The 21484-nt window shown below is 43.6% G+C and overlaps 1 protein-coding gene across 1 annotated transcript in view; it reads left to right on the forward strand.

The window, feature by feature from the left end:
• Window positions 1–21484, forward strand: part of foxp2 (forkhead box P2) — a 98845-nt gene that overhangs the window by 26254 nt on the left and 51107 nt on the right. Inside the window, exon 3 of the mRNA XM_038995581.1 lies at window positions 11314–11500. Within this exon, the coding sequence (XP_038851509.1) occupies window positions 11324–11500 (177 nt within the window). The 5' untranslated portion in view covers window positions 11314–11323. The remainder of the gene's footprint in view (window positions 1–11313; window positions 11501–21484) is intronic.

A 21484-nucleotide genomic window follows, 5' to 3' on the forward strand; every position in this document is an offset into this window, starting at 1 on the left:
GCCGCCAGGTAGGGATGCAGGCTGTGCCGGCGAGAGCCGAGGCAGCTCGCTCGTGTGTGTGTGTGTGTGTGTGTGTGTGTGTGTGTGTGTGTGTGTGTGTGTGTGTGTGTGTGTGTGTGTGTGTGTGTGTGTGTGTGTGTGTGTGTGTGTGTGTGTGTGTGTGTGTGTGTGTGTGTGTGTGTGTGTGTGTGTGTGCGTGTGAGAGAAGGAGAGCTCCTGCAAGTAGCAGATGTGCGTTGAGAGCGAGCGGTGTGAGAGAGAGTCGCCTGGCAAGCGTGCAGACGAGGCACGAGGGGAGACCCGGCTCGCATCCTGTGAGGAGTCAGACGCTCTACATGTACGCGTGTAAAGGTCCCCACACGCACACACACACACACATACACACACACACACGCTGCACTCACTCTCACACACTCACTCACTTACCCTCTCACTCACTAGCCAAAAGCAGTAGTAAAAATTATTATTATTATTTTTTAATTGTTTTTGAAGGTCACTCTCAGATCAGAGACCGAGCCGTAATAATTGAAATGTCTTCAAAGGCAATAAAAAAGGAGAATGAAATGATAAGTAGTGTTTTCAAGTAATTGTGATATATTTCATCAGCGGTCGGCAGGCCAGGTGTATGATGGTCTAATTATGTCCTGTGTGTCAGGAGAGAGAAGGCACTGTGTCTAGGCTATACATTTCCATGTTGTGCACTTTTTTCACTCCCTCTCTCTCCTCTCTCTCTCTGCCTGAGAAGGCAGGCAGCAGCCCCCCTCTCTCCTCTCTCTCGCTCTCCTTCTGATCAGCTCCTATTGGGCCTGTCTGAGAGGGGCTGCCTGTTGGTAATTGCCCGGTGACAACTGGAAATGATAGAATAATTGTCAGGAGGGCCGTTTTTTAATGGGCGACGGGGTGATTTAAGTATGCATGAACAGGGCTTCGAGAGAGGCAGGGAAGAGCAGTGGCGGCGTTGTCTTGTTTATGATGCGAGCCTCTATAAACACAGTTGGAGTGATGACACAGATAGAAGCCCCTCTCCCCCTGTGACACCCCAGTCTGCTCCTCACCACTGCAAACAACACCAACAGCTTTCCTTCTCTGGCCACCAGACACTGTCTCTGACACTACTCCTCGCCTTCAGGTAATAAAGCCAAGCAACTCCAACTTCATCCATCCTTTCTCATCCTCCTCTCCACGCACCTCTCTCTCTCTCTCTCTCTCCGCTCTCTGTACCGCTCACCTCTCGCTGTATTAATGGCTATGTTTTTATCGGCAGGAAGGCGGGCTGCTCGTCCAGTATTTAGCTGCTGTACTGTGGCTCGGGTTGTGTTCTGTGTGTTTCTGTGGGCTGTGCGTTCACGTGCTGGTGGTTAATTGCGCTTGATGAATGAATGGTCGGGCTGGTGATTAGTGTTTGACTGTGGACCTGAACATGCTGCTTTTACGGAGCTCTTAGCCGTCTTAGTTTTGTGTCGGCTTCTTTATTTGATGTGTGCAGTTTAGGGCGCTGTTTAGGATGTTGTGTTGATGTGGAGTTTGCTGTGTTACTAATGGGCAAATTATTGACAATTAAAATCAAGAGGTGAAAGTAATGTTTTTTTTCGGATGAGATTTTACTGGTCTAGTGGTGATTAAAGAAAAAAGGGATTCCCCTCCACCGTGATTCTTTATAAGCTAATAAAGATCAAATGTGAACGAGTTGCAGATATTTGTTTTACTAGGGTGAGTCTTTTATTTGGAGTTATTTAGCGAGATAAAATAAAATAAAATGTGCAAGGAAGGATCCCGAACTTTATAGGGTATATCTCAGAACAGCATATCCATATAGAGAAAATCCTTTAAGAAAGGAGAGAGAGGGAGGGTCACTGAAATTATAAGCGGGCGAAATACTAATTATCTTTATCAAAGGCGGGTGAATAATTTGTTTACTTAAATATTCATGACATTGAGTAAAGCATGGTATTGGGCTATTGTGAGCATATTATTAACATTTCATAGGTCTTTGTGCTGGAATGCGGATTGGCTTCCTCGTCATAATTTAATACCCAGATGCATAATGAGCTATGTGATTAGTTCACGTGGAGAATTGGTCCAACTCCATTTTGAAGGCAGATAATTTACATTGTTCTCCAGAGTCCTGAATATAATAGGTTATTTAGTGCAATAAAATTAAATGCTACACGTTTTATATTTCAGCTTACAAATCCCCCTGGCGATATTCTGTTTTGGAGCTTTTTTTCCCCCTCTCCTTATTCTATCTGTCTATCTCTCTCTCTCTCTCTCTTTGTGTCTCTCAGAAACAATGAATTTTGAAATTGTTTAAATAAAACACATGTTTACCTACATGTTTTATTTAGAATGCACCGTGGCCAATTAACACTGTTCATTAGCAGAACTGAGTATTTGTTTTGAAAGTTTAACCAATCACTTTGTTATGCTAATTGTGATGTAATTTAATTTGAGTCCCGTAATGATGATGCCGCTATTATCCACATAAATGATGCAGTTAAGCAGCACCACGCTCATTTGCATGTGCTTGAAGGGGAGAGCGGAAACGAAGCGGCTCCGGTATCACTTTGCTGTAATTTTCCACCTCTGTTCACTCCCGCCCTTTGGATCGTCCCGGGCTGTCGTTGGCTATTGATGATCAGCACTTGTATCAGATTTTTATATTTTTTTAATGGCAAAAGAGGGTGCCAACTGATTCCAAGAATTGTAGGATGTGGAAATTAAATAATTGAAAAAATGCAAATTATTCCTCAATCGACGTATCAAACGTTAAGTGAAGTCTCCGTAGAAACGATTGATTTGTATTTATTTTTCTTCTTCTTTTTTGGGGGGCGGGGGGGGGGGGCAGAGGGAGGGAGGGGGGGGAAGTACCTCCTTGAATTCACATTTGCACATCAAAGTGGATCCTTTGTTGGGCGAGAGCTTAATTTTGTATCTATTGATTCCATCATCCATGGTTTGGACATTATGCAGATGGGGTCTAGAGTGATTAGCTGGCTGTGTTTAAAATGGAAAGTAGCTGTAGCTGGTCCTGTAGTGGGGCGGGTAGCTATAGCTGGTAGTATTTTTAAATCAATTCCTAAAATCCTGAGAGGGGCAGGAGTGATCTCCGTTTGGAAACCTCCAGCTGGCTGCTTGGTGTGTGACTAAGCCACTGTTAAAGACTCCCTTTTATCTGTTTTGTCCAGGGTTAGACTGGTCATTTTCTTCTGAAAAGATGATTTTTCTCCTGACCAATCTCCCCTGTTATGGACCTAATTGGTTACATAAATCTTGTCTCGGTATGAATGAGAAATGTTGGGGTCTTGTCAAGTGTAATCTTCACCCTTATTTACCAATTCATTAAGATCTATCGATGCAGGACTGGTGAGGGGGAATGACAACATAAATCAGGCCGGGGACATAATGACCCTAATCAGCCAGAAATAACTGGAAACGTCACAATGAGCTATGTCTCTGTATCACTCTGACTGGATCCCTCTCTCCTCGCTGCAGCTCTGCCCGCTGTCCCTCCGTCCGCTTTACCGTCATTAGCTCCTCTGTTCCCCCCTCACCTTCCCTCAGAAGAAGCCGTAAGCACCTCTCTGTTGCTTGCATCAGTCAGGAAGTCCTTCTCACCTCACAGCTTGTTTTATCTCATGGCCCCAGCAACAAAAGCAGACCATGTCACGACAGATAATTACATCAGAAAAATGCAATGAGAGATGAAATATGCGTCGGAGGAGTTGGGTAAATAGTCCCTGGTAGATAGATGGATGTACAGGTCTCCAGCCACTGAAGAAAGTTATTTCTTCCCTGCTTCACAACGCTGCTGCGTCCTCTGTAGATATGATTGGAGCAGACAATGGGGCCTTCTCTTTTATAGGTCAATTACTCGTGATTAGGTGGGCTAAGTTAATTAATGGGAATTTCCCAAAAACGCAAACGAGGGCCTAGCTTGATGAGCTTTCGTCACTGTCTGCTTGTGGTCGCCCACTTTGGTGCCACCTCCTCCTCCTCCTCCTCCTCGCAGAAGGAGGTGCTTGATGGGTAAAATGTAAATGATATGGGAAAAGCTTAAGAGGAGAACTTACGCACTAACCACACGAGGACTTAGAATCTCCTCCTCCCGTCAGTGCTCTGCTACTGTGTATTACAGACCCAGAGGGAGATAGAGAGAGAAGACACTCTCCATACACAGACAGGTGTAAATCTCCACTGACGTCCAGAAACCTAAAGAACGTCGTGGATTTTCATCTCAGATATAATTAAAGACCAAGTTGAATATTTATTTCCCCGGACCTTTTTATGTATTATCATCGATTTATATCGAGTGTTTTCATATTTAAGGTGATTTGTAACCAATTGGATAATTAACTGGAACAGTTAGCCATTGTTTTGTATATTAAAACACACTGTCTTAATGGAGAATGAAACTGCAGAGTAAGACACTGTGTAATATGAATTATTTAAATGTACTTTAGGACATTTAATACAGTGTAGACTTCCTTGGTTACGGTGGCAGAATACACACACACACACACAAAACACACACACACATGCTCCCAGACACTTACACGTACTCTCCCCTTTATCTCATTCTTTCTGTCTCGTCTTCCTAATGTAAACAGAATAGAATTAAGTTCGGAACATTCTTTCCACAGAATGACTGGGAACGACTATTTATCGTCAGCTAAAATGATGAATTGAAATATGACTGAGGTTTTCTGAGCACGGTCTCATTGTGCTGCCGATAATGACGTGTGATACCGTTTCTGGAGAATAATGTTAATCCAAAAAAAGCTAAGTCTATTATTCATTCATATTCATCCCTTTTCCATTTTTTTCCTCCAACCCCTGATTTTGTAAATATGATTTCTCCCCCTGAAGCAATCTCATCTTCTCGTTCCGTTGTGAGTCACTTTGAAATCCCTTTATCTGAAAGAGAAACCCTTACCATTATACACAGGTTTTAGAAATAGTCATTAATGCTCTTTATGGTGTCCCTTCAGTGCCAAAAAGGAAGCTTGTATTTTCTGAAACGGCTAGATCTGCTCTGACTTGCCTATACTTAATCTCCACTAGTGTAGCTGTGTTGAACAGAACTTCAGCAGTGGCTGTTCTCTCCCTGATCCTGGCTCACTGCTTAGGGCTCCGGGAGAGGTAGCAATAAACCACAGTGACTTCCTTGGGCTGCGAGGAGCGAGGAGCTTCGCTAGCGAATTACACCTCAAGTACAAACAAGCATCTTGGTCACGTGTAAGGGTTTATGTAAGCAACGAGCTGAGTGGTAACATTCAAATGAAATAAAATTGGGTTTTTTTAACTTCTTTTTTTACATTGTTATTTCAACTCGGGGTTGGTGTTATCATTTTCTAAGTGCCAGCTCAAAGCCAGTGTTTTAAGTGGTTGATATCTGTCATTTTGATTTATTAAGCAATCTTAAGTGTTAAATATTTGAGCATAGCCAGGGCCCGGCACTTCTTTATTTTGAATGCGTTGTAACTTATGGCAATGATTAATTAATTTCACTGGAGCACAGAATATGTGATTATTTAAAACGGTATCCATGTCTTGACTTGATCTGAACTGAAGGAGCCAGCAGACGGTGAAATGTCATTTTTGTATTATTCTTCCAGTGAAAGTAACGTTAAGAATTCCTACTACCTGAACTGTGAACTGATAATGAATAGACTTCTTGGATCACGGAGTTAGTGGTCACGTTTGGTTTCTGAAATGGTCATCAGGCTTATTTAGACTGGAGTGCTGTTTCATATACAGTATCATGCAGTCACAATGAGAATGGATCAGGGTTCCTGACTGCAGAAAGACACTGCAGAGTGGAATCCTGTACACTCAGGCTATTTGAATCCTGGGCAAATCTCAAATGACACCCTATTCCCTATAGTGCACGACAAAGTCCACTACGAAGTAGTGCACTATATAAGGATCAGGATTTCATAAGAGATGCAGCCTATGTGACACCCTGCCACCTCAGTTCAGTTTTGGGGCAGATGGAGACCTTTATGTGTCAAATAGGGGACAGTATAACACAGTACATCTAGATAGATGGCCTGTGTTGTGTGTTTGGTACCTGATGAAGAGGGAGACATGTTAGTTAATGAGGAAACATTAGGGGCTGTTAAAGCAAGGTAAATGTGTGTGTGTGTGTGTGTGTGTGTGCGTGCGTGCGTGCGTGCGTTTCACAATCACAATTCACAATCTCAGCCCGGAATGCGTTGTCAGGATTCTGTCTGGGATTCTTCACCTGATGGAAAAGACAGCTTTGCACGGCGTAAAATTCAAGAGCAAACATTTACTCAGCCGTAGAGGAGTAGCAAGCAAGTCACCGTTACAGGGGGAAACAGACAAAAAAAGAGAAGTGACTTTAAAGATTCGCAAATAGTGTGTCTCTCTCACTGTATCTCAAATGATTCTCTTTCTATCAGACCCCGTAATAGGAACGTTGGAGTCATCCGTGATATTTGACCCGCAGACGGATAAAATAAAGAGTTCCGTTTTCTCTCACTATCTCCCCTTAAACACTTTGTATGACTATTATTTTCCCTCCCTAGCTGTACACCTATAGTATTACCAGTGAATTACGCTGGCAATAACAGTCTGTGTCTGTGTAACTGATTCATATAATATGTGGTCTGGTACTCCTCATTGGAAGATTATGGCTTGAGGAAATGGCGTCAAATAGCTGGTGTGTTAAAATGCAGGACACTACCAATTTAAGGGATGTCAAACACACAGGCAAGGCAGACATCCCCGAGCCTTATTCACTCACTCATGCACTGTTCAACTCCTCCATAGCCCATAGACTCTGGATAGCGCTAGTCCAGTAAATATTGTTACTCTGGGTGGAGGACTAGATGCTTCCGGTCTAGTTGATTCTAGGACAGGCTGATCCCAGGGCAGACTGGTTGGTACCCCCGAGGGGTATAGAACATGGGAGAAGACCTGCGATAGACATACACTCACATACACACATGTACGCCTAATGCACAAACACACACAGACACACACGCACGTGCGCGTAAGCGTGTCAGACACACACGACACACACACCGATACACACTTACCCTCTGGGGCCGTACATTGTCACTATCCATCTCTCTCAATGTGTACAGTGAGCCCTGACACTCCGGCAGTCACCACCACAGTCAGATCCTCTCTCTGTGGTCTGCAGCCAGGGTGGATCTAATTGACATTCTAATTGGCAGATTTGAATGCTGCCTTTAGATGGCTAATTAATTTGTCTCACCGCTGTCATTAAGGTTAAAGCACCATCTGATCTCTCGGAATATGATTAGCATATATCTGCATTGTCATTATTATCATTATCATCGGTTAGACACATGCACAGATTTTTGTGGAGGAGGGAGAAATTCTACCATTTTCATGATTAAGATGGATATTGTATTAATGTTTTGCATTTCCTTGATTGAAATGACAATATGATTCTCCCTTGTTTCTCGTTTAAGCAACATTTGATAGGTGGAAGAGGATTCACCTTCTTTTAACCATATTTCTCATTCCAGTTCAGTTTGTTTTATGATTTATGAATCATTTTCAAGTAAATTACATATAGTAAATTGAACCTGTCTTGTGGGTTATTAAAAATCGAATCGGTTTAATTTCAAAATCCCTTATTTTAAGTTGAGTTAGGTAATGCTTCACATTGTATTAACATGTCATTAAAATATCCTTATTTTTCCCTCATATATCTTCAAGTTTTCCTCGCATCCATCGCCCTTCCCCAAAAAATCTCCATTAGAATTTTCATAAAATCCTAGTAAAGGCAATCAGGCAGTCTTTCTCTGAATATTTTAAACATTGGGCATGTAAAATGTATGCCTAATTTGAATACTTATTAGCCGCATGATCTCGGCTGCTGCTTTGTGCTTCTTGGGCTGAGATTCATCACTGGTTTGGGTGTCACACATTGTGCCAGTCTTACCCTCTCGCTATGTCCTTCTCCTCTCTCTCTCTCTCTCTCTCTCTCTCTCTCTCTCTCTCTCTCTCTCTCTCTCTCTCTCTCTCTCTCTCTCTCTCTCGTGCGTGCTCTCTAACTCTCTTTCTCTCTCTCCCCCTGTATCTGCCCCCCTTTCATGGTCTCTCCTTTTATGTCTCTCTCTGTCCCCCATCTCTCCCTCCCCCTGTCTCTCTCTGCCCCCCCATCTCTCCCTCTCTCCCTCCCTCTCCCTCTCTCTCACCACTAATGTGGCTGTGCCCTGTTTTAACAGGGAGTGTTTGTTCATAAGCACGTCTTGTTCACTGCTTATTTACTGTGGCCGGAGCAGCTGTCACCCTGCTCTGTGTAACTCCCGCTCCTGTTTGTTCTGCCTGTATCCTGTTTATCCTGCACCCTGGACATCCTTTAAAGACTGTCTGCTGTTAGCTGGCTTTGTGGCTGGGTCTGCCCCTCATCACACAGTTACACAGCCTGGCCCTGTCATTCTAATGGCATTTACTGATGTGAGAATGCGGTTATGTTAGAAGCAGAATCTGTTTTGTTACCTGAACTGTGAATTGATAATGAATAGGCGTCAGAGTTGTTGGTCACGTTTGATTTCTGAAATAGTTATCAGGCTTTTGAAGACTAGTGTGCTGATGTTTTATATACAGTGAGCTCCGAAAGTATTGGGACAGTGACACATTTTTTTTGTTCTCTAGTACTTTGGATTTGAAATGATACAGTGACGCACAAATATCATTCCCCAAGACATGCTAACCTCTCGTCATTATTCACGATTCATTCAGGATTATCCTTAATCATGGTAGTATCCACATTAATGTAGAAGTGTTTAGAAACATATTCTATTCTTATTTACAATAAAAGTGACTCCAAAATGACACAATACATTATTTAACATTAATTTCTATTGGGCACAAAATAATCGACCAACTACTACACTTTTGACTGCTTTTATACACATATAAGTGAATTTGTCCCAATACTTTTGGTTTCCTTAAACTTCGAAATGGTTCACCCAATATGGATAAAAATACCCTCAAATGAAAGTTGACAGTCTGCACTTTAACCTCATAGTCATTGAATCATTTCAAATCCGAAGTGCTGGGAGTACAGAGCCAAAACCACAACAAAATTCACTGTCCCAATACTTTTGGAGCTCACTGTATCATACATGGAGATGGGATCTGTGTTTCGACTCAAGAAAGACAGACTGCAGAGTGGCGTACAGTCTATGGGCAAATCTCAAATGACACCCCATCGTGCCTCCTCAGCAGTCAGTTTGGGGGCATTTGAACCTGTATGTGTCCCGTTATTGACAGTATAACAGAGGAAATCTATATTCCCACCAGATAGAGATGGCCAGTGTTGTGTGTTTGCTGCATGATGAAGAGGGAGACATGTTAGTTAATGAGGAAACATTAGGGGCTGTTAGAGTATCCCTTCTAAGGTCAATGTGTAGTGTGTAGTGTGTAGTGTGTAGTGTGTAGTGTGTAGTGTGTAGTGTGTGTGTGTGTGTGTGTGTGTGTGTGTGTGTGTGTGTGTGTGTGTGTGTGTGTGTGTACGTGTGTGTGTGCGTGCGTGCGTGCGTGCGTGCGTGCGTGCGTGCGTGCGTGCGTGCGTGCGTGCGTGCGTGCACTGTGCACGAGCACGTACGTTTGTGCATGTGCAGGCATGTGTGTATGTGATTGTGAGTGAGTGATTGAGTGAGTGAGTATAGCATTTCTTTATCAGCATTATCTCTCAATCCAAAATCAGTCATGGTACAGGATGCTCTGAATCAAAACGTAGTATTAATTGCTCAGCCTAAGCATGTGACACAATTGGTGTATTTAATCTCAGAAAGGGAGGAGGGCAGTACTGTACCACCGCAGATATAAAAATGGATATTATTTAAATATGAATAACCATACATAACGATTTGAAATATAATTATTGCATACAGACTACATTAATGGTATAGACATTATATTTTATTGAAGCGAAACTGAAATATTAATCCGCAAAAATGATACATTTGAATTATTAGGTACTACCTTAATTAATATGCTAATTAGGGAGAGGCTGTCAAGTAGAGGGGCCCCGTCAGAGAGGCATTAGAGATGCAGAACACACCTCGAACAGTGTGTTGTGTTGGGCCAGTCAGTGTGATCTGACTTATTTTATTTATTGTGAGGATTTCCACTGATCCTGGGCAAGACTCCACATTGCTCCAATTTATGCAGGGAAAATTATTTTAAACGATAAAAAAAAAAAATGTATTACAGGAGAGGAGGTTATATGCATAATTGATGCTGTTTTTAGCACAATCATTAGTGATATTCGTGATCTATTTTTTTTTTCTCTCCTTCATCTCAGCTTTTCATATCTAATAGATTGCCGGTGAAATTAGTTCAATATCTTACATTTATTTGCCCATGTTAAAATTGGAGGCTTAAGTCTTCGTCTCGTCGTCTCCCACTGTATGGTTTGATTGCAGTTCACGGACCAGTTTAATTGTGTCCCGTGGAGAACAGCAGTAAATGTTTTAAATGTCACCAAAATAAATTAATATTTGAGGTTTGATTAAAAAAGAAAAAAAATCTAGCCAATATGTGACATATGAGCTTTTTCTCTATGGAAGCCTCGGAGGCACATTTTATTTAGACACAGCTAAGGGAGAGGAAGCCTATTATATCATTTATCACCGGGTGATACCATGTGATTTGGATCCCACCTCCTCCTCTAGCACATTTTAATTTTGCATGATTAGCTGTGCGTCATTAAGCAACTTCGTTCAGACGAGACTCGCACTAAAATCCTGACAGAATCAAGACGGGGAATAGTTTAGGAGGGTCTGTGTCTGTGTGTGCCTAGACAGGGTGAGGATATATCAAATGAGTGAGCATGTAAAAAAAGAAGTGTGTGTGTGTGTGTGTGTCTGACTGCGTGTGTATTTGTATATATTTTTATGCTACCCTTAGAAAAAGTATTTCTGTATTAAAAAAATAAAAAAATACAGTCATACATTAAGTGTCCCATACACATATATTCCCAACGTGTGCGTAATGCAGCAGAGGCCCTATTTGTGCCGAAATTCTAGTGATTAAAACACTTATCACGTTTAGACTCTACACCTCCTTTACAAAGAGACCAAGAGGACGTGCATCTCTTTGTATTGCTTCATTTACACAATGAATGCATAATTCCTCCTGCATCACCCCCTCCCCCCTCTTAAATGCTTTAATTTGCAGAGGGACCGGCGTTGATAATAATGGGAGCTTCAAAAAAAAAAAAAAAAAGGGGGGAACAATGAAAAGAGAAGGAAAAAAGGGTTGTAACAAGAGCCTTAACTGGTGCCTCTTAATCACTTCTAGGTTTTAAGTCATGATGCAGGAGTCGGCCACAGAGACAATAAGCAACAGTTCAATGAGTCAAAATGGAATGAGCAGCCTGAGCAGCCTATGCAGCCAATTAGATGCTGGCAGTAGAGATGGAAGATCAAGCGGTGACACGAGCAGCGAAGTAAGCACAGTCGAGCTGCTGCATCTCCAACAACAGCAGGTAAGTTGTGTTTCTCCTGCACATCACAATGCCCTACTGCTTAGCACAGGGGACAGGCACTCTTTTTATGGAGATGACACTGTGTATTTAGTATAGAAATAAGGTTGTGTTTTTGTTTGATGGATTTTTGTGTGTGTTTATGACTGTTTTTATTGATAGTTGTTGATTGTGTGGTTGGGCATTTATGTGTTTGATTTTGTCATGTTGCTGTTGAGGAGTACTTGTCTGGAGGTTGTGTAGTGTAGTTGTTGCTGGTGTTTTATTGTGTTTTCTGCTGTTTTTATTGATATTTGTGTGTGTGTGTGCTGTGTTGAGAGCACACTTCAGCTGAGGCCGTGTGTGTGTGTGTGTGTGTGTGTGTGTGTGTGTGTGTGTGTGTGTGTGTGTGTGTGTGTGTGTGTGTGTGTGTGTGTGTGTGTGTGTGTGTGTGTGTGTGTGTGTGTGTGTGTGTGTGTGTGTGTGTGTGTGTGTGTGTGAGAGAGAGAGGGAGCGACGTACAGAGCCGGCTGCCGCTGCCGTTGTGTGTGTGTGTGTGCCCTGTGTGTGGTTGTGAGAGCCGTGGCTCAGCTGTAGCCACCAGAGGGCCTCCTAACTCGGTCCTATAGCCGTCCACTCTACTCTGCCACATCCCCGGGAGGCAAACCTTTGACCGGACCCACTTCTTTAAAAGAACCAATCTGCATGATCTCTGTTCTGACTGCTGTCTCTCATCTGGCCTGTGGAATTAACAAAGAATTCATACATTTTTGTTGTGTAAATGTAGGTGCGTTTTTATTTTCTGTTCTGTTGATGGTGTTGATTTGATTGATTGCTGTGGGATATTTAGATGTGACTGGGGCTGTTGTGTGGGAGCTGTGAGAGTCAGCCGCTGCTGGGGAGAGGAGTCAAGTGCTCGTGTCGTTTCATGGTGAATGATGGCTTTGACAGTTTGCCAAAAGAGCAGCGGTAGAGGTCGGGCTGGGCTTAAGGAGGCCAACGCCGCGGGTTTGGAACAATGCGTGTTGCTTTTGTGTTTGGAACCGTGCGAGTGTGTTTATTGCGTGTGTTGTCTACTTGTAACTGTGTTTTTTTTTGTTGCTGTGAGAATGTTTCTATATTTTTACATGTGTGAGTTTGTGTCTGTGTGTGTCCGTGTTAGTGTGTGTGTACGCGCATGCTGGTGGAGGCAGCTGAAGCCCTGTGGTTAAGTCGTGCCGGTGTGTGTGTGTGTCTGATGGTGTGTGTGTGGGGGGCAGCCAGTGTAGCAGAATGAGGCATGTCCTGCAGTCCTCCCCCGGCCCCCCCCCCCTACACCCCGCCTAACCCCCCTGCCCCAGCCCCGCACCACCCCCGATGCTCCAGCTGGTGATTACAACAGCATCACGACACCATCGCCTCACCCCCTATTCATCATCACACTGCCTGTCTCTCTCCCTGCAGACGGCTGATTGGGGTCAGTTCTCTCCTTCTCTCATTATTCTTTATGTTTTAACCTACTGTGGAGGACTGCAGATACAAACTGACCGTATTTCTCACCATAGGGCCCTGTGTGCTATAGGGCTGGAAATCTATCTGCGCTCATTCACTAGTGTCGGGTGTGTGGAGTAGAATAGAGGTGCTGGGACACATTTATTTAAAAAAATAAGTCAAAAGAGTAGAAACAATAGTCATCTATTTGTAATTTTTTTTTTTTCACTGCCATTTTACAGACGTACTATTATTATTTTCTAAAATATATTATTATATTATAATGATGTTTCATGTTATTATTTCACTATGATGAAGGTTAAATCGCGTCAATCTAAAACGCGAGAGCAGATCTTCTAACTTTAGTCAGAAACTCATTTACTGACAAAGGAAGTCGGAAGCCATAAAAGAGAGCCACGGAGGGAAAGAGCAACGCAGGCATAAAGTATCTAGTTAAGTCGTTGAGACGGACACATTGTGAAGGGGAAATGTGGAGCGATGTCACAATCTTCTCCTGTAAAGAGCAGCTTTATTTCGTCGGCGAGACAGACACATTGAAATGAGTGGTCCAGCTAACAGGTCTCCCGAGGCCTTTTTTAAACAGATTCCCTTGTGCTGTTAACTTCACACACTTCCTGTTCTGGGCGCTGGGCTCACATCGCTCTCCCTCTGGTCTGGTCTGTCCGTATGGAGAGGATACCTCTACCTTGGTTAGCATTGGTTAGCATAAGCTTACAGTTGTTCATGAGTGGTTGGTGGATTGGTATAAAGGGTTGTTTTGTGCGCGTGTGTGTGTGTGTGTGTGTGTGTGTGTGTGTGTGTGTGTGTGTGTGTGTGTGTGTGTGTGTGTGTGTGTGTGTGTGTGTGTGTGTGTGTGTGTGTGTGTGTGTGTGTGTGTGTGTGTGTTAACGTGATTTAGGTATGTGCTGATTTTTATCCGTACATACAGCACGGATTGTACTATACCGTATGTGCATGAGAATGCTTATCTAAGTGTATTCCAGCACTTTTGAAGAGAGCCTGAGTTTAATTCTCTGACATACTGTATTTGGAATGACATTGAGTGTTCCAGTGGGCATAAAGGGAGCTGATAGAATCTCCACTCTCTCATCATGGTGCTAGAGAGGATGATTAATAAGCACTGATGAATTCTCCACTGTCCCTTTGGGTTCAGCTGTTCCACAGTCATCGCAACACACCACCTACAGCTATAATTAGAAAGACGGCATTTTAGCATTTTCTCTTTTTTGTGTGTTGATTTTCTTGAAGGACGCAAATCAGCATGTACACGAGAGCTTTTTAACTTTTTGGCCAAAAGGAGGGTGGAGAAGGAAGAAAAAAAAAAAAAATGTGTACATTTTTTTTCTTTTTTTAACTTTTCTTCCTCAATCAAAAACACGATAGCCTTGAGATAATTTCCATGCTTGCGTTTGCATTAATAGGAAGGGATTAAAAACATTTCACTAAACAGGTGGATCGCTAAGGTCAATGTCATTGCCACGTAATAAGCCTTTCTGAATAATAAATACGTCCGTGTCACAGCTGAATTTCAATCACACATTATGTCATCCTCTCATCACCATATTCCCAAGGTCTCCCCTAAATAGGCCTAATTTGATTTCAGATTGTAGATTAGATGTTCTGTGTATCTGATTGCAATTTGCCAGTTAGGCCCAGGTAGCCACACACTGATACATGTTACATACAGCCTAATTACTATGCAAAACCATGATGATAAAAGCACTCAGAAATGTTGCTCTCGTGTTTTTTAAATGAATTAAATCAACCTATACGGCAGTGGTCGTACAAGTGTATTAATATGCGATAAAAATGAGTATACGTGGTGCTCTGCATTGATCTGCTGGATCCATACCATAATGTACTTTAATGGAGCTGTTAGTTGATTGCAGTGGCCTATAATCTATATGGACCTTATCAGGAAAATGGATGACTGTAGAGGAAGGAAAGGAATATTTATTTTATTCAGATGAACTGTCCTGTTATGTACGGAGGCCAGGACCATTCACCTCAGCTCTAGTCCCCTGGCTGTCCCATACCAGTTTATCTGTCACCAGTACCTGATGCTCTGCCAATTTAAGGATTCCACACTTTCTCAATGGATTTAATGGCTTATTTGAAATAAATCACTCTTGTTTGAGCTATTTAAAGTTGTGCATTTCCATATTTGTGGAATGTTTATTTGGCCAATTGTTTAAAAAAATCCCATAACACAAGGTGTCTTTTCTTTTCACATCTGTGGTTCCATCTGCGGTTCCAGTGCCACTGTGTTTGTGAACGTGTGTGTGTGTTATATACATTATGGGAACATCAGCACGTTCCTTACTGAGAACAGAGTTTAAACAGTCACTTAGTGTGTCTGGCCTCGGCTTGTTGGTTTTCACAAATAAACACTCTCCATCTACTGCTGCAATACTAATGACAGAGAGCTCCCCCATCAGCACCTAACAAACAGACCTCTGTGTGTGTGTGTGTGTGTGTGTGTGTGTGTGTGTGTGTGTGTGTGTGTGTGTGTGTGTGTGTGTGTGTGTGTGTGTGTGTGTGTGTGTGTGTGTGTGTGTGTGTGTGTGTGTGTGTGTCAGGTGTGCAGGGGGCCACTGGGAGTTTTAATTACTGTCAGTCAGGAGGATGCAGGCTCGAGACGCTTGTACACAACAGCTTGCCAGGGCTTCTGTTTTCCTCACAATCCATATTCTGGGTCTTTGCCTATAGGGAAAATGGTGGAGGTGGAGGTGGCAATGCTACATTAAAAAGTCACTGATGTGATGCTGGATGCTGTATATATCTACTCCATCCCAGCTCATCAGGACAAACAAATATAAGGATTCCCCCCCCCCCCCCCCCCCCTCAGATGCAAATCTGGGCTTTGCCCTTGAGCATAATTGAAAGGCCTAATCACCCTGGTTCTCTCCCCTCTGGAGCCCGGTGAGGGAGGTGACTCTCATTTGCACTCTTACACAAAGAACCTCATTAGGTTTATCTTTACAGACTGGCCCGACTCGAGTGTGTAAATAACACACCTCGTCGTCAGTCTACCATAGACTGCACTGTGCTTTCCGTCAGGTTATGATAAAGGGTTTCTTCTTGAAAATGGACAGTTGGAAAGAGAAGGCTGTTGTATGTAGTCATCGTTCTAAATGGAGATAAGAGTGTCGGTTTGAAAGGCAGAAAGTGACAGGAACCCACAGTTTATGTCTTACGTATTTCTTTTTTTTCTCTCCATCACTGTGTCCACAGTCGAAGGATGGCCCGTGCCTCCCTGCTCCATGCCCCACTATACATTTAATTTAGAATATTTCACTACTATCTCCCAGACGGTCCCTTAAGTACTGCACATACAGCCTGACATATAGACTCGTCCTTCTCCCCTCTATGTCGATGACACTCAAGATATAGGATGTGAATGACAGACAGGACAACGTTGCTGCTGTTTGCTCCCCTCCCCAGACAAAACAGGAGTATTATTCTTTTATCTTTCTAGTCACCCCTCGCTTCTTCTTCTTTTTTTTCCTGCTTTAAACCTGGAGTGTCCATCTGTGTTTAAGACACGTTACATGTGGCTTCATGGAATTTACAGTGTGGCTCCCGCAGTAACTCCATTTCACGTCCTGGTCTCCTGAGACCCACGGAAATGTCAAGCTGCAAGGCTTTGAAAGAGAGACGAGGAGGAGAGAGGAATGGGGATGGAGGAGCGGGGGAGAGGAGAGAGACAGAAAGGGAGAGGAGTGAAATCTGCTGGAAACAAACACTTATGAGCATTTTATGCTTGAGCAGCTGGGTGCAATTGTGAGGGGAGTTGCGTGCGAGCGGGGCGCGTGCGAGCGGTGCGCGTGTGGGTTGAGGTGCATCATGGGTGGAACACAGCAGGTTAGGGGCAGGTGGGAGGAAGGGGGGACCTGGTGTCAGGAGAGTGTGTTCCCCGTGTCACCGACGGTGTCACTGCCCACACGCACACTCATGGCAAGCTGCCACTCTCTCAGAGAACACGTGGCGATGAGGTCCAGAAAAGTTAGCATTATATTTCTGAAGGTGCTATATTATTATGTGATGTTATGGTACTTAGCATTAGCAAGATGAGAGTAAGTGTAGGCTACATCCAAAACAGTAGTAGTGCAGCATTCATCTTACTCCATAGTGCTAGAATACTGCTAGGACTGCTGTAGGTTAGAGCCAGTGATTAGAGCCAGGGTTAACCTCTCTTTATAAATAAGACCCAGCCAGCCAGTGCAGGTCAGGATCAATGGCCACTTCACAACTCATTTCCTTTTATGCCTCCTAAACCGCCCTGCTCCGCTCCCTACGACCGGGAAATAAATAGTGCTCGATCCATAGTCCTGGATCCGTAAAGCCCCCGGCTATTGCTACAGCTCAATGCCCAACAATCATTTATTTGCAGATGGCTTTTTTTTCGTCTCTCTAAGAATGCATCGCAGATTTTTCAACCCCTTAACAATAATTGTATTGAAACAGGCATTCTGTCATTGTTTGTTGCCACTCCCCTGTCATTGACTAACAATAGACTAGCAGGTCGTTAATACGGCGAGGTGGAGTGGCCAGTCACTGAAGGTGTATACATAATGCCTGGGTTCGTGATGTAGAGTTTGCAGGGGGGGGGGAGGAAGTAAAAAAAGCATCCTTAAAGATGCAGTTGTAGAGAGTAATGCGTTTGCTGCTTGCCTTACGCAAGCGATTCCACAGAGCAAGTGGCTTAGACGTTTGATAGCCTGCGACACCGCTATCCATTTAACAGAGCTTAAATATAACACATATGCATATGCCCTACGTCTTAAGCCGACAACCAAGAGGCAGGATTTGCTAGAAGGCAGCTTTGGAGCGTTGTGAATTTAACAAGCATGTCTAGTATTACAGTTTCTCTCCGCTTTAGCCATGAATAGTCACACATCAGCCTCCGAAACGCCTGCCTTGCAGTTGTTGTTTTTCCTTCCCTCCCGTAACAAATATTAAAATGATCCAAATCTTGTTAAAGGGGATGACTAGAAGTAGGCGGCTCCAGTGTCCGCGGTCCTTAGCCCTTTTCTTAACCCCAATAGTTTCCACAATCCATTGACCAAACACCAGATGTCAGCTAGCAGTCTCTACTTCTTATGTACGAACACTATCAGGTGACTCCAAACAGAATCTTCCTCCTGAATATGTGAATGGTCTGAAAGCTGTGGCTGGAAGCCTGCTTAGGGAAGGGATGCTCATCATCCACCCACAGCCTCCCAACCAACGCTGTATACATATGTAGTAGGGGCCTTTTTCCTCTCTCAACTGGCTGCTCTTCTCCTCTTCAGGGCTTTCGAACAAACGCAGTAAATAAGCCCGGGCCTCACCTCGCCAAATACACAAGAGGCTTTTCAAACAGACATACATGTCACTTAGCTCTGGCTTTACGGTCTGCCTTTCTCACGAGCGGGCTCTCGTTTGAAGCGCCCCTTATTGGTCCAGAGGCCTTAGCCGCTGACGTTCCCGTTCCATTTCCTCTCCTGTCATTCTGGCCCGGACGTCTTCATCACTTCCATCAGCCATTCTGGGTGTTTCTCTCTCGTCTCCTCTTGTCTGGCCTCACCCCAGTTTAAGGGAGGCCACATGGAGGTAAGAGTAGAAGACCTACAGCAAAGGACCCCAGCCTTGCAGACCAGCCAGACCCTCTAAATGAAGCTGTTCTCTGTTCCCCATCCCCAGCAGCCTGCCAATCCTCATCAAGGCCCTAACCACTGGTTATTTACCCGCACTGGGACAACTTAACTGGGGTTGAATTGATCAGTGATAGCAGTGGAAAGCTGCTTCGTTGTTTCAGCCTGATAAGGGAAGGCTATGAGCATATGCAGAACATGCTTTGTGGTATGCGTAGCGGCGCTTCAAGCTCGAGTAGACACTAAGCTGATATTGGGTTTCACGCTTGAGTCTTTGTGCACGAGGCACCAATGAAAATGGGAAGATTTGATTGTTTCTGCATATGCATTTATCAGAAGTTTACATGATAAATATACATTAGCTGAGTGACTTGGCCATGCGTGGGATTGTTTCAGTGATATTGCTGCTTTATGCGTTCACTTGCACCTGTTTGGACTTCATCATCCAATTCCCTATAAAAATGATAATCGTAATTTGCGCGAATGTCACATTTTTACCCCAAACGAGTTTCTGTCGTTTGTCAACCATGGGCTTTTGTCAATGTTGTTAGAGTGCAGAAATATTGCTTCTTTGGTACAAGTTTTTATCATCCGCATAATTTCACAGTCGATTTCCTATATTTCAGACTTCACCATTACAGCATGTTTATCACTCTCTGTACGAATTGTAACGACATTATAGGTTCAATAGCATCGACGATATACAATGCATGATCATCTGAACAATGTTGAGGATTGAGAATCTTACAGTATGAAATCACCCCCCCCCCCCCTTCCTCTTTTTTATATTTCTATGCAGTAGCTCCTTCCTTCGCTATAAATTATCTGTCATTTCTTTTTGATGTAGATTCAAGTCAGAGGTTTTTTTAATAACCAGTGTAATTGTGCCGGGCCTTGTGTGGAGTGCTGTGGAGGGAGTGATCATGCTTTTGGCACATTTATCAAAGCCTTAAAAAAAAAAAAAAACGCAAAAAGCCCCCGCTTCTCACATGGACACACTAAGTGAGCGACACAGTGATACATTTTCTTGTTAGGAGAAATTACATCCACTAACTTGAGTTACTTCAGCATGAAATTGAAAAAGAAGCATTTCTCCTGAATCTCCATTCTTGATTCAATGAAAGATGTAGATTAGCCCTTTGGATAGGGGAGGAAAAGAATGAAACTAAAGAAGTATGACTTTTTTCACGCTAGGAGGTTATTCCTATAAGCGTGTTATAGGATGCCGGTGAAAAAGGGCTTTTGTTTATGGAAGCAAGGGTATAGTCAGCCAGGTAGTGGTCTGAAACAAATATATTTCACGTTGTTTTTTCCACCAGTGTGTGTGTGTGTGTGTGTGTGTGTGTGTGTGTGTGTGTGTGTGTGTGTGTGTGTTTGTGTGTGTGTGTGTTTGTGACGGCTTGTGTCTATGCCTGCAGATGTGTCCACTGGTGTGTGTGTACGTCTTTATCAATGGGGCTTGTGCTCCTCTCATTTCCCACCTTAACCATGCACAACTCTCTAGACAGAGCAGTGTGGTGATAGCGCTTCCAGAGCCATAGCTCCTCTCCTCCTCTCTCCCTCCCAGCCTTCCTCCTCTTCCCAGCCTCCCTCCACCGCGGGCAGGCAGGCAGGCAGGCAAGACACTGATTGATAGACGCGGCGTGTCAGAGAGGAGAAGATAACTGTATCTATCGCAGCTCACTTAAAGGTCAGACCCACGGAGTAATTGGAATATTCACAAGACAACTGGATGAGATAGAGTGGTGGGGATGGTACGTGCAGAGAAGGAGGTGTTGAAAGCGTAAACTCCATAAGCAGGGAAACAGTTGACGGAGATGCATTGGCCCTCCACGGCTAGATGTAGTGGCCATTAACTTCAGTGATCTTTGGTGGAACCGGGCGTTCATTGAGATTGGGCCCCGGAGATCCATCACCCTGGCATCTTGGATGGGCCGGAGGCTCTTCCCATAGAGGCTAATGACAACACAGGACCTAGGTAATCGAACAGAAAACAACCACTTTCTGGTCACCTACAGTAGGTGAAGGTGTGCTGAGCGAATCAGTGCACAGTGTTGTCTTATTAATTATTTCGTTGTTTGAGCCGGCATTGTTGGTAGTGTCAGGAAAGCTAGATTAATCAAGTTTAGGACTGCGTTATTCCTTCTCGCGCTGCCAATTGAATTGGCTACAAACATGAGAAACAGCCTAGCCCAAACAACTGCTGTGTGCGCTCTATATTCCAGCCCACACACGGTACTAGCCTAGCTCCACACTCAGCCCAATGGCTATTGGGTTAGACATGCAGTCATTAAGGTTAAGTCATTTACAACTAAGGTCAGAGTTGCATTTAATCGACCCTGGAGGTAACACTTACCACACAACCTGAGCCCCAACCAGGTCCCGACGCTCTCTATTGACCTGCAGCATGAGAGCCTCCGAGGGGGTGTGATCAACTGGCTACAGCAAAGCACACTGGAGCTGATTATCCCCGTTATCTAAAAGCTCCATTTCTGTGGAAGGGAAGAGTCAAGGTTTCAATCTACTTAATGCCAACGAAAGACGCTCTTGTCATTCATGGACAGTATATGATTCCTGGTTAAGTCCACTTTGGTTGATAAGCAATGATAAGCAATAGGGGCGCATCAAGGTGATTTGGTAATGATGGGTGTTAATGGGTGAGATTAAACACGCAAACAAGCTCAAGGATAGTTAGTTAATAAAACATTCAGATATGGGCCCAGGCCTGTTTTTGGCATTGGTAATAATGAGTTGGATATGGTGAAGCTTTACTCTCATATTTCATATTTTCATTTCAATAAGATTTTGTTTACAGTCCTATTATGACTCAAGGGTTAGGGTTTTGGTAGTGTGTAGTGTAGTGTGTGTGTGTGCGTGTGCG

The sequence above is a fragment of the Salvelinus namaycush genome, chromosome 6 (assembly GCF_016432855.1).
Source record: "Salvelinus namaycush isolate Seneca chromosome 6, SaNama_1.0, whole genome shotgun sequence".
NCBI classification, from domain to species: Eukaryota; Metazoa; Chordata; class Actinopteri; order Salmoniformes; family Salmonidae; genus Salvelinus; species Salvelinus namaycush.